Source organism: Aedes albopictus, chromosome 1 (genome assembly GCF_035046485.1).
Source record: "Aedes albopictus strain Foshan chromosome 1, AalbF5, whole genome shotgun sequence".
In the NCBI taxonomy this organism is placed as follows: domain Eukaryota; kingdom Metazoa; phylum Arthropoda; class Insecta; order Diptera; family Culicidae; genus Aedes; species Aedes albopictus.
The window spans coordinates 67334734-67347290 of NC_085136.1; the positions used below are offsets into that span (position 1 = coordinate 67334734).

Genomic DNA, 12557 nt, shown 5'->3' on the forward strand with positions numbered 1-12557 from the left:
ATGAGGCAAAAGAAGAATGAACGATTTGCGCAGTTCGTGCTTCGTCTACGCCAACAGGTAGCTGAATGCGGGTTTGAGAAGTATTCATCAGATATCGCGAAGGTACCATATTATATTTATTTAAGCATATGTGAATTTTAATTTATTAAATGTTGAAGGTTTTAACTGAAATCACACTGATAGACGTAATCGCTCAAGGTTGTACGTCTAATGAGTTGCGAAGCCGGATTTTGAAGGAGGATCAAACGCTTCCGCAGATAGAAGCTTTGGGAGCTATGATCGAAAGTGTGGAAGAACAAGTGAGAGGCCTCTCCAGTTTTTCAACATCCGAAGAGAAGATTTACCGTATTGAAGAACGCAAGGCTGATGGATCAAATGTGCAGACTTCCGGCGGCAAGATAAACCACATTGTGAGAAGTTCAACGGGTAATCACAATCCAAATGTGCGAGATCGTGTGGCATGTTTCAGCTGTGGAAGACACGGTCATTTTTCCAACTCACCTCACTGTCCAGCACGGAATCAAGAATGTAGAAACTGCAAGATGCGTGGCCATTTCGAAACGGTTTGTCGGAAAGGAAAGAAACGAGGTGCTTTCAATCAAAGCGGACAGAAGGAGTCAAAGAAAATACGGCTAGTGGAATCCACTGAGACGAATTCGGAAAGGCAGGCAGAAAATGTGGAATCGGAAAAAACATACTACGCGTTTTACTCTGGAAACAAAGCGAATATGATTGCGTGTTGCATCGGTGGTGTGAGTTGGGATACGCTGGTGGATTCGGGAGCAGATTGTAATTTGGTTACACCGGAAGCATGGAACAAGTTCAAGGAAGCTGGCATTAAGGTATACTCGTCAACGAAAGGATGTGATCGAAAGCTCAAGGCATACGGAAGTGAGAATTTGCTTAATGTGTCCGGATCATTTGTTGCTGATATTCGTGTAGGCCAAAAATGCGCAAAGGCTGAATTTTTCGTTGTGACTGGTGGCCAACAATGCTTGTTGGGTGACGAAACTTCGAAGCTGTTGGGAATACTCAAGGTTGGATTGGATGTCAATAAGGTAACGGAGGAAGTCAAGCCATTTTCCAAAATCTCTGGTGTGCAAGTCAAAATTCACACGGATCCTGAAATCAAACCTGTTTTCCAACCTCTGAGAAGAGTTCCTATTCCGCTAGAATCTGCTGTCAAGTCTAAGCTGGAACAACTACTTGCAAGAGATATAATTGAAGTCAAGACTGGACCAACGAGTTGGGTATCGCCGCTGGTGGTTGTCGGAAAAGCGAATGGTGATGTAAGACTGTGTTTGGATTTACGTCGAGTTAATGAAGCGGTTTTGAGGGAACGCCATCCAATGCCGGTAGTAGACGAATATTTGGCTCGTTTGGGAAAAGATATGATTCGAAGCAAGTTAGACATCCGTGAAGCATTCTTGCAAGTAGAGTTGGAACCGGAGTCGAGAGATGTGACAACCTTCATAACAAGTCTTGGGCTGTTCAGATTCAAGCGATTACCGTTTGGTTTAGTGACTGCTCCGGAAGCGTTCCAGCGGACAATGGACGAGATTCTCACTGGCTGCGAGGGAACGCATTGGTATCTAGATGACGTCATTATCGAAGGATCTACCGAGGAAAAGCATGATCGTCGTGTAGATAAGGTAGTTTAATTTATTGATCTAATTTTTGTTGATATTTTGAATAATGAATTAAATTGAACAATTTGCTGTGTTTAGGTTCTAAATCGATTAAAGGAACGAAATGTGGAACTGAATTGGGATAAGTGCATGTTCAAGGTCAAAGAGCTAGAATTCCTAGGTCATACCGTCTCCGCTGATGGTATTTTCCCTTCAAAAGTTAAGACTGACGCTGTTCTTTCTTTCCGTGAGCCGAAGAATGAAGCTGAAGTACGTAGTTTCCTGGGTCTCGCTAATTACATGAACAAGTTCATTCCTAACTTGGCGACTATTGACGAGCCTCTTCGAAAATTAACGCAAAAAGGAGTACCTTTTGAGTGGAGATCGGAACACGCCAAGGCGTTTGAGGAAATCAAAAAGATCATGAGTCAGGTTGGGCAACTTGGGTATTATGACGTGAAAGATCGCACGGCTGTAATGGCCGGTGCAAGCCCCGTAGGTCTAGGAGCTATCCTTGCCCAATATGATACCCAAGGACAAGTCCGTATTGTTAGTTATGCCTCAAAATCATTAACTGATACTGAATCAAGATATTGCCAGACAGAGAAGGAAGCACTAGCACTTGTTTGGGCAGTTGAAAAATTTCAAGTGTATCTGTTGGGAAGACAGTTCGATTTAGTAACAGACTGTAAAGCATTGCAATTCCTGTTTACTCCTAGATCCAAAGCATGTGCTAGAATTGAGAGATGGGTGCTTCGTTTACAAGCTTTCGAGTACAATGTGGTGCATATTTCTGGAGAAACTAATGCAGCTGATGCGTTGTCCAGACTGGCAGTTCTGGATCCAAAACCTTTCGATAGCAGTGAGGAATTGCTGATCCGAGAAATTGTAACATCTGCAGCCAACTCGATTGCGTTAAGCTGGGATGAAATCAAACAGGCGTCGATGGAGGATGAAGAAATTAGAAATATACAAGACTTGATCAAAGTGAATCGGGAGGCGGAACTTCCAATTGCATACAGAGTTATCGCTAAAGAACTGTGCCAAGTTGGAGATGTTTTGCTCAGAACGGACCGTCTGATCATTCCACAGAAGCTTCGAAGTAGGATTCTAGCATTGGCGCATGAAGGCCATCCAGGGAGCAGAATGATGAAAACTCATCTTCGAACAAATGTATGGTGGCCGGAACTTGATCAAGATGTTGATAGATTTGTAAAAGAATGTCGGGGTTGCTGTTTGGTATCTGCACCTGATGCTCCGGAACCAATGATAAGAAAGGAGTTGCCTTCAGCACCTTGGCAAGATGTTGCAGTTGATTTCCTTGGCCCGCTACCTGACGGGCAATACTTACTTGTAGTAGTGGATTACTACAGTCGGTACGTGGAAGTTAAGGAGATGACAACGATAAATGTTCAAGCTGTAATTGAAGAACTGAGCGTTATTTTCGGTCGGTACGGGCTTCCAGTTTCGTTGAGAGCCGATAATGGGCCCCAGCTGAGTGAAAACTGTAACGAATTGAAAAGTTTTTGCTTGGAAAACGGGATTCAATTGGTTAATACAATACCATATTGGCCTCAACAAAATGGAGAAGTAGAACGGCAAAACAGAACAATTCTCAAAAGGCTTCGCATTGCTCAAGAACTAGGAAAGAACTGGAAGCAGGAATTAAGTCAATATTTGCTTGTTTATCATGCAACGAATCATCCCACGACTGGTAAATCACCATCTGAATTGATGTTTGGAAGACGTATTCGAAGTAAGCTGCCGCAGGTACCATTATATCAATTGAATGATGAAGAGGTGAGAGATATGGATCGATTACAAAAGGAAAAAGGAAAAGAATATAGCGATAGGAAGCGTAGAGCGAATCAAAGTCAGATTTAAGTTGGCGACAAAGTTCTGATGAAAAGGATGAAGAAGAACAACAAGCTGGATGCTGACTATATCAACGAGGAATTCACAGTGACGCGTAAAAATGGAGCAGACTGTACAGTGAAATCTTGTGAAACCGGAAGAGAGTATAGGCGTAATGTTGCTCACCTAAAGAAAATAGTGACTGTTATTGAAGACGGAGATGAATTGGAATTGCAATCTGATTCTGAAGATGTTGATAATAATTCAAGCAAAAGATCACGAAGAGAACCACAACATTTTAAGGATTATGTACCATAATAATGTTAGAAATTAATACTATGATGTTTAAATATAAGGAATATTAGAGGTAACAATATTTCAATAAAAACAAGGGGAGATTGTAGAGACTAACATTAGAGTAAGCTATGATTAAAAAGAGAACTTAGCAACCGACAATAAACAGGACACTTTTGCTCTGACGGTACTGGTGAACGGTTGTCAATAAACTCAGTGTAAGTGTATTACTATATCCGGATTCGCCCTCCTAATTCCGATCCTTTGGAAATCCCTCGGAACTCCCGTGCCCCTGATCCCTACACCCGCGAGAACCTTTAAGAAATATCCCAGCTGATACTCCTGTAGAAAACAAGGAATGAACTCTAGAAGAATATTCTCAGAAATTTCTTTAAGATATTATAGGGGATAAAACTTGAAAAGAAATCTTGGGAGGAAGTCCTGCAGAAAATTCGTGAAAAACTCCTTAAGAAATCCTTAGAGGAACTCTAGTAAGACTCCCAGGAATAACCCCTGTAGCAAAGAATAAAAATAGAAAGAATGCCTTCTTTTGCCTTTTTCTATGTAAACGTCAAGCGACAAGACAAGTGGCGCTCTCTAAGCGTTAGAAGGTGGAAGCACTATGTAACAGTGTTTGTGATTTGTCATAAGAGAAGATGGTGTGCGTATGTTTTGGTATCTGCATACAATCAGTAACGCACGCTAACGCATGAAGGTTGAACTTTCATCCGCAGATAGCGCTGCGGTAGTGTCCCCCCGAGCATCAGCGGAGTGGGCATTCTTGATATTCTTATTCTTTGCCTGTAGCAACTCTGAGAGAAATTCTGGGAAGATCTCCTGGGTAAGTCCCAAGAGAAACATCGCGACACATCGGAAGGAACCGCTTTAATTCTCCAAGATGAATCCCGAAAAAATTCTAGGAGAATTCTGCGACAACTTCTATCCTTATTTATCCCGATAGAAATTCTAGGCATTTTAGTAGATGTTCTGGTTTTAGAGATATCGAGGTGAGTCAGGGTGATGCAATATTGTTGCAATACTTTTTGTGAGTCCGTACTTATGACGGGTAGTGTATGTATATACACTCCCGTTCAAAAGTTTGGGGTCACCCCCTCAAAAACATGTGATTTTTTTAGGCCCATATCTCCGCCAATTTGCGTCCGATTTCAAAACCCTAGGTTTCATTCAAAAGATAATAAGTCAAAGAAACTTTGAACATGATTTAAAAGAAACTTTTTCAAAAAAATTTGTATGTAAACTTAACCCAAAGTTGCCAAATTTTCTAAAAAATGAATATAAACTTACGGCAGTGTCGCTGGAAGTTGGGTCGACCAAATTTTAAGATGAGAGCGGTAATATGACCCATTTTCTATTAGCTTTCAACTGCTTTTTACAGAACTTAGCTAAAAAATCTAGAAGAAAAGTTATTAAGTAAATTAATCCTTGATGTCATCGACCAAAAGTTTGGGGTCACCCCTCAATATGATGTATCGGCCAAAAGTTTGGGGTCACTTTCGTAAAACATGGAAAAGTGATTTGGTGATATCTTCGTCATCTATAGTTCAATTTTAATTATTTTTGGCTCATTTCAAAGATAATTAACTAAATTTACGTTTGATGTCTTCAACTTAACGTATTTAACGATTTTTGTATATAAAAATGTTATGTAAAGTTAGCACATTTTACCACGCTTCAAAAAATGAGGCAACTTTACGTTAAGTTTTAGTATGTAAATTTCAACAAATATGTGTGGTTCAATGTCTATGCAGTAAGTATCATTCATTTTGTTTCAAATAAGCCAAGAAGAATTAAAATTGAATGAAAGATGACAAAGATATCAACAAATCACTTTTCCATGTTTTACGATAGTGACCCCAAACTTTTGGCCGATACATCATTTTGAGGGGTGACCCCAAACTTTTGGTCGATGACATGAAAAGTTAATTTACTTAATAACTTTTTTTCTAGATTTTTTAGCTAAGTTCTGTAAAAAGCAGTTGAAAGCTAATAGAAAATGGGTCATATTACCGCTCTCATCTTAAAATTTAGTCGACCCCATTTCCAGCGACACTGCCGTAAGTTTATATTCATTTTTTAGAAAATTTGGCAACTTTGGGTTAAGTTTACATACAAAATTTTTTGAAAAAGTTTCTTTTAAATCATGTTCAAAGTTTCTTTGACTTATTATCTTTTGAATGAAACCTAGGGTTTTGAAATCGGACACAAATTGGCGGAGATATGGGCCTAAAAAAATGACATGTTTTTGAGGGGGTGACCCCAAACTTTTGAACGGGAGTGTAAGTTGTGCCAAATTTCATAAAAATCGATGCAATACTTTCATTCGCTTGATAGATGGTTCGTTTTCGCTACATTTTAAAGTTCTGTGAGGATAATTATGAAATTTCGCAAGCAGTTATGATACTTATAGAGACACCTTCTTCCAAAATTTCATCAAGTTTTCTCAATTGGTTTGAAAGCTACTGGTGTTGATAGGGGTGAGTGTTAGTGAAAATGTTTCGTGATTTTCATGTGCAATGTTTGCCTATTCACAACTTTTAAATGCCTCTGCTAATTTGAAATGAAAGGTAGTTGATTATGTGTATATTTTAGTTGTAAAGTTTGATGATTGTTGGTATAATACTTTTAACAATACAATAGGACAGATCGGTGAAGTACTAGATTTGTAGTAATGAGCTGAATTTTAGTATGGTGAGAAGGCCAATTCTCCGTTTCTGCAATGAAATGGTTCAAAAAGCGTGGGTATTATGATTTCTTGCCTAATTTAATGCTGTTTGAGCAAAACTTTGAGTAACCGTGTTGTTGTTTTCTCCATTTCTTGCAACATAAACATCATAGTTATCCAAAGTTTTGCTCAAACAGCATTAAATTAGACAAAGAATCACAATACCCACTCTTTTTGAACCATTTCTTTGCAGAAATAGAGAATTGACCTTCTCACCATACAAAAATTCAGCTCATTACTTCAATTCTAGTACTACACCGAACGTGCCCCATTGAAACAATAAGGGGTACTGACTAAGTGCTGTCTGAGGAGCTAAAATCACGATCAGTCCCAATAAATGTTTCGGGAATAAAGTTGTTGATAGTGCTTCGATTTTTTTTTTAAATTTTGCCTATGTAAGGAATGTAGATTGAGAAGTTTGTGTTCGAAATTTCAGCCATTTCCTTTGCCAAATTCAAAAGCTACTTGACTAGTTATTGACCATCAGACAATAAACAATGTAATTGAATTTAATTTACAAAATATATGAAGCATTTTGAAATACAGAAATTTCCAGGTGTACTTATAATTATCGATATAGTCCTTACTCGAAAACTTTTTCATTCATACTAACCATTCAGTAATCTCTATGGACTTTTCCTTCTACAAGTAGTAAAGTTCACTACTCTTCATTCATACTACCCAATGTTTTATTTTTAATCGGAGTAAAATTTCCCTGAGAAGATATTCCCTGAGAATTCCAGTTTTTCCCTGGTAAATAAAATTCCCTGAGGATTCCCGTTTTTCCAGGTTTTTCCAGGTAGTGGAGTTCACCCTGTTGGAATTTCGAGTTAAATATTAATTATTTAATGTATCAGAAATATTGCCTAAGAACTTATTGATTGATTTGTCTTTATTAAAGAGACTTTCCCTAAGAACTTAGTGAAATTCCCAGTTCAATAGGTTTCTCATGTTTTTATTCAAATTCTCAACAAGTTTAAAATGTGGTTTGTGGAGTGTTGTATTACATTAGAATATACCCATTAGATTCTTCAGTAATTATACAGGAATTCACTAGAATAAGTTGTCAATTTCTTCATTTTTTCTCAGTCAACGAATCTTTTTAACAGAAATTATTAAGTATTGCAGAAAGGAGTTAAAGTTAAACAAAATAATCATTCCAATAATGTGATTTATCGGAAGCTTTAATGACATCAACACTTTTTTTAAGATACGGACACGTTTAGTACTTCCAGTGAGCTATTCGCTCTTTAAAGGACGCACGACACTAGACAATGGACTAGCATGCAACGCCCAGTGGCACAGCCGAAAACTTTTCCTGACAGCTGTGGCGGGAATCGAACCCGCGCTCCTAGCACGATGCGACTAAATGCTTGGTGACACTAGTCGTACGACCACGAAGCCACACAAACATAAATAAGGAACAAACAAAAAAAACTGTTGAAAATTTTAAAATTACACCAACTGTTGAAAAAATATTTTTTAACTATTGAAAAATAGTTGCTTGTAAACATTTTTTTCTATTGAAAATGGAGCCATGGACCGCCATTTTTTTTCGCCCCTTCAATATTTTGGGAATTGTGAAGGGGGGGAGGGGGGGTTGACATAAAACAAATTAAATATTTGCATCGGCCTAAGTATAAAGAAAAAAATAAAAATGGACCAAACTACGACTACAATGAAATACATAATTACATTCAAAAATAAACATACAGAATTTTTAGCATTCTCAGTCATTCTTTAATTGCAAAAATATAATTAATCGATAAATTATTATAACTTCGAGACATATTCTTATGATTATTTTGGTGCGAATAAATTTCGAAAGTTATTCAGATTTGTGTGCTCGCATGGTTTTAAATCACATAAAAATGGCTACTCCAAGTTTTTGCCAAAAATAATGGAATAAAGAGGCGATGAATAAAATGTGATTTGGATTCTAACTAAGATAACTCTTGTTTTCTAACTGTTTATGAATCTTACTGCCCTCAATTGTCTTCAAAATTAAATTTCTTAGAAGTTTGTTGAACATTATTTTTCAATACTGCGGAAAAAACTTCTATTTTCTTTGTCTTTTCTTTGTTTTAAAGTTATTTAACTTTTGCACACTAACTTTTTTATCACTCGATTGATTCCTTTTCAAGTAAAAATGACAGCTAAGTAACAGCTTATTCAGCCAAAATTTTAAAATCAAGTTTAAGGTCGGCTTATTCGTCTGTTGTACGGCAATAATGTTTGTTTAATATGACTTCAAAGATAACTTAGTGGTCTCAAATCATTGTTTACGCTTGCAGGTTTCATCTCTTTTGTATTTTGCTTTTACCAGAGCACACGAATTTGTATATCAGAGAACATTTGGAACATAATCGTTCCCTAATGTGCATATGAAACAATTTATAATTTCAGTCTTAAACATTTTGTATGTCCCGTTTTTATGTTGTTACTATCTGGTCAGCCTAAATTTGGAACACCTAGAGCATCCCAGTATATAAAAAACCATTTGGTATCCTTGACGAAGGTTAAATGAATACATATGAACGTAACCAATATCCAAATTCAGCTTTTAGAACAACTAGCATGTCAATTATTTTGTTTCTCCAAACTTCATGATATTCAGGATTTTCTAGGTTGTCAATGAAGTCCCAAGTACTAATATTCCCATTTACCTCAATTTGCAACAACTTTGCCGAAGACAGCGATCTATTTTAGTAAATGTGTAAATTTATACTGTCGTTACTATGTTGGGGTCATATATGGCCCCTCCGGCTTCAAAGGGTTAAAAGAAAAAGGCGCAAGAATTCGTAACACAATTGCCGAAAAGACTTCTTATGAATTGTTCAAAGTAATTATTATTCTTGCTAGTTTTCGTACTGATTTCCATACTTCGACCAAGAATCAACGAAAGATAAAGATGCGATGATCATTAGCTGTGTTGTATGCTAAACGAAACAGATATGTAGCTAGATCCGTAACCACATCCGAATTAGAGAAACCGCTTTGGGAGAGAAATCATCATCACCTGCCTCCAACATATGGCTCCTACACAACTAATTAAAAACATTGAAGCGTTTAAACTGTAATTATTCAAATCGACCAAACACCCAAATCACCATATAATCGCTGCTATTGAGTGAGCAAACTTCTTTCACTCTCTTCAGCGGACCACACCGCCGTGGTAATATCATCCGGGTGGTACCTGCCTACTCTAAACACACGTGCCGCGCTTAAGATATCTAGGTGAGAGCGTGGCGCTGGCTGCGGTTTTGTATTATGCATCAGACTTCTTTTCGGTTGTTTCGCGGTTACGGCCTGCTTCAGCTCATAATTGGCCACCGGTGTGGCGATGCAGTAGCGCACCGAAATGCAGCTCCCAGGTGAGGCGGCGCATCGTCATCTTCGGTGAGAAATCTGTCACCAACGAACGAACGGCGTGAAATCATCGACAGTTGGGTTAGGTTTCAAGGTCCCCCACGTTAGTCACTGTTCGGATGTTGACTTTGGAAGATTTGATTTTTTTGTTTCGAAGGTGAAATGTGGAAGCTGTCGTCGTCGTGTTCGCTGGGATTGGTTCTATCGATGCTGTGTTGGGAGTTTCACAAGTTGGCCGGCAGTAGCGGGAAGGAAGTGTTTGATGATCTGGACGGTAAACTTCTGGCTCATGGTGTAAGTGAGCATAATGAGTTGATGGCGAATTTATCCGGATGGAATAGTGTGATGAGCAATGGTAGGTACTGGATGTAGGAGATTATCAAAGATCTAACAGAACAGTATGTAGCCGATAATGTCTCAAAAACTAATGCAACTAATTTGTGTAGTATAAAGTACTAGTATTGTGTGTGAAGTTTTGAGGTCTTCCTTTACTAAATTGAACAACCAGATCGTGAAACTCAAGACAACAGATTCCGTATCTGTCTATTATCTGCAATTCAAGTTGAAATGTGAGTAATGCTTGCTGGCTGTTATCCTGATTAACCTTAGTAAGGTCTTGGGGTCTTTTTTGACCTTTTTCAAATTTCAATTCTCTGTAGCTTTTGTTTAACGAATCCTAGCACTCTGAAATTCTCTGACAATTATTTTTTCGCGGAAATAAACCTTTCCCAAAAATCAAAAATATTGAATGACCCCTAGGGGCGCTCCCATAAAAAAAAGTTACAAATAAGACCCTGGGGTCATTTTTGACCCCAAACTTTGAACAGCTCGCAAAAATCAGTGGCTTGTCCGATTTTGAATCTCTTTGGCTCAAATGAAAGGGGCACAAGTCTAGTTTTCAAAACCACCGGAGAAATCCGGATTTGGCCACTGTGGCCACCGGGAACCTGCTTCAACTGAAAAATGCCGCTTTAGAGACCCTAACTTTGGCAAGCTATAACTTTGCAACCAAACAAGTAATCAGGACCGTCCAAGGATCGTTGGATAGGTATTCACGTGGACTTTGATTATAGACATTAATATTGACTAATTATTGAGAACCGGTTCCGGAAATCCGGAACACCCGAAATTTTAGTTTTCATCATTGCTATGGACTTGAAAATCCACAAATGTATACCCTTTATACATTTTATTGCATAACTTCTCTGCACGCTTCACTGAAATGAGAAACATTTTGTTCAAGACCATTTTTGAAGGATTCTGGGCAGGTCTGGTCAATGTGGAACGGGTTAAAGGGATTCCGGAAGGTGGTCAATTGGGTAACGACAATGATGTTCGTATAGTTTTCGCTCCAAAACCCGACTCCACATGGTGCAACCTTCGTGGATTTTCATGTCTGTTGTTCTTGTAATACACAAAGAAATTGATAGTCATCTTCTTCTTCTTCTTGGCGTAACATCCCTACTGGAAAAAAAATCTGCTTCTCAGCTTAAGTGTTTTATGAGCATTTCTACTAATATTTACTGAGAGTTTTCTCTGCCAATCATTATTTTACGTATGTATATCGTGTGGCAGGCACGAGGATACTATATGCCCAAGGAAGTAAGAGTAATTTCACTTATGAAAAGTTCCTAGGCCGACCGTAAATCTAGCCCGTCACCCTCATGCAGAATGCCTTTACAGCTATGGTTATATGAGCCCCTAATAAATAGTCATATTTGTTCCACGTGTTCACCGGAGTGGCCACCGCAGAAATCCATATTATATTGCTCTCAGATTTTCACAACAAATGTAGGCTTCGACAGCTAAATTTTAATCATTCACATATCAGGTATCAGGTATCAGAAGGCCGGCTCCAGAGGCACGTTATCCTCCATTTGGGACATTTGTGCCATCGCCAAAATAACAGCCTATTTCATCATCTACCTGCGGGAAAAGGAAGGAAAAAGGATTTGGATGGGGATAGGGACAGGTAGGGAAATAGGAAAAAATACCCTGGGAGAGGGTACTAACGCACAAGCGTACCACAATGGGTTCAAACAGCGCCCTGAAAAGGGCACTGTAATAACGCATAAAGCGAAAGAGAGCCTATAGCTCTTTACCACAGCGGGTTAAGAACAACAGAATATCCTGAAGATTCAGGTTTCTGAAGTCAGTTTCACTTAATAAGTGTTTACCGAATACTCGGAAACGCAGTTGCGCGAAAACTGGACAGTTACATATCATATGATACGAAGTTCCATAATCGGATTCACAGCTATCACAGGCAAATGAATCAGCTTGTTGAGTATTCGCCATGTGATAGCTGAGTCGGCAGTGGCCAGTCAATGCTTTGACCAGCATGCTGCAATTCTGCTTAGACAGATTAGTTAGATACTTCGCCACCCGTAGAGATGGCTCAGCACTATACAATTTGGTTTGACGACATGACTCCAAACTATTCCAATATTGTCTGTGTTGAGTGACAGCCCAGGTGTGAATCTGAAGCTTAATCCAACACTTCGATATCGGAATAGCTGGATCAGGGCCAATGAAGTCATGTGATGCTCCAGAGCGAGCTAACTCATCAGCCAATTCATTTCCAGCGATTGAAGAATGACCAGGTACCCATAGAAGGTGAACAGCGTTTGCTGAATTCAGCTCCTCGATTTGAGTTCGACAAGCGATAA

The 12557-nt window shown here is 38.7% G+C and overlaps 2 protein-coding genes across 2 annotated transcripts in view; one reads left to right on the plus strand and one right to left on the minus strand.

Annotated features, from left to right (window-relative positions):
- LOC115255743 (BLOC-1-related complex subunit 5) overlaps positions 1–12557 on the minus strand; it is a 96380-nt gene that overhangs the window by 70028 nt on the left and 13795 nt on the right. The window lies entirely within an intron of this gene.
- Positions 1–12557, plus strand: part of LOC134288520 (uncharacterized protein K02A2.6-like) — an 18191-nt gene continuing 5634 nt past the window's right edge. Inside the window, exons 1-4 of the mRNA XM_062853604.1 lie at positions 1–102; positions 159–1652; positions 1728–1830; positions 10046–10243. Of these exons, the coding sequence (XP_062709588.1) occupies positions 1–102; positions 159–1652; positions 1728–1830; positions 10046–10243 (1897 nt within the window). The remainder of the gene's footprint in view (positions 103–158; positions 1653–1727; positions 1831–10045; positions 10244–12557) is intronic.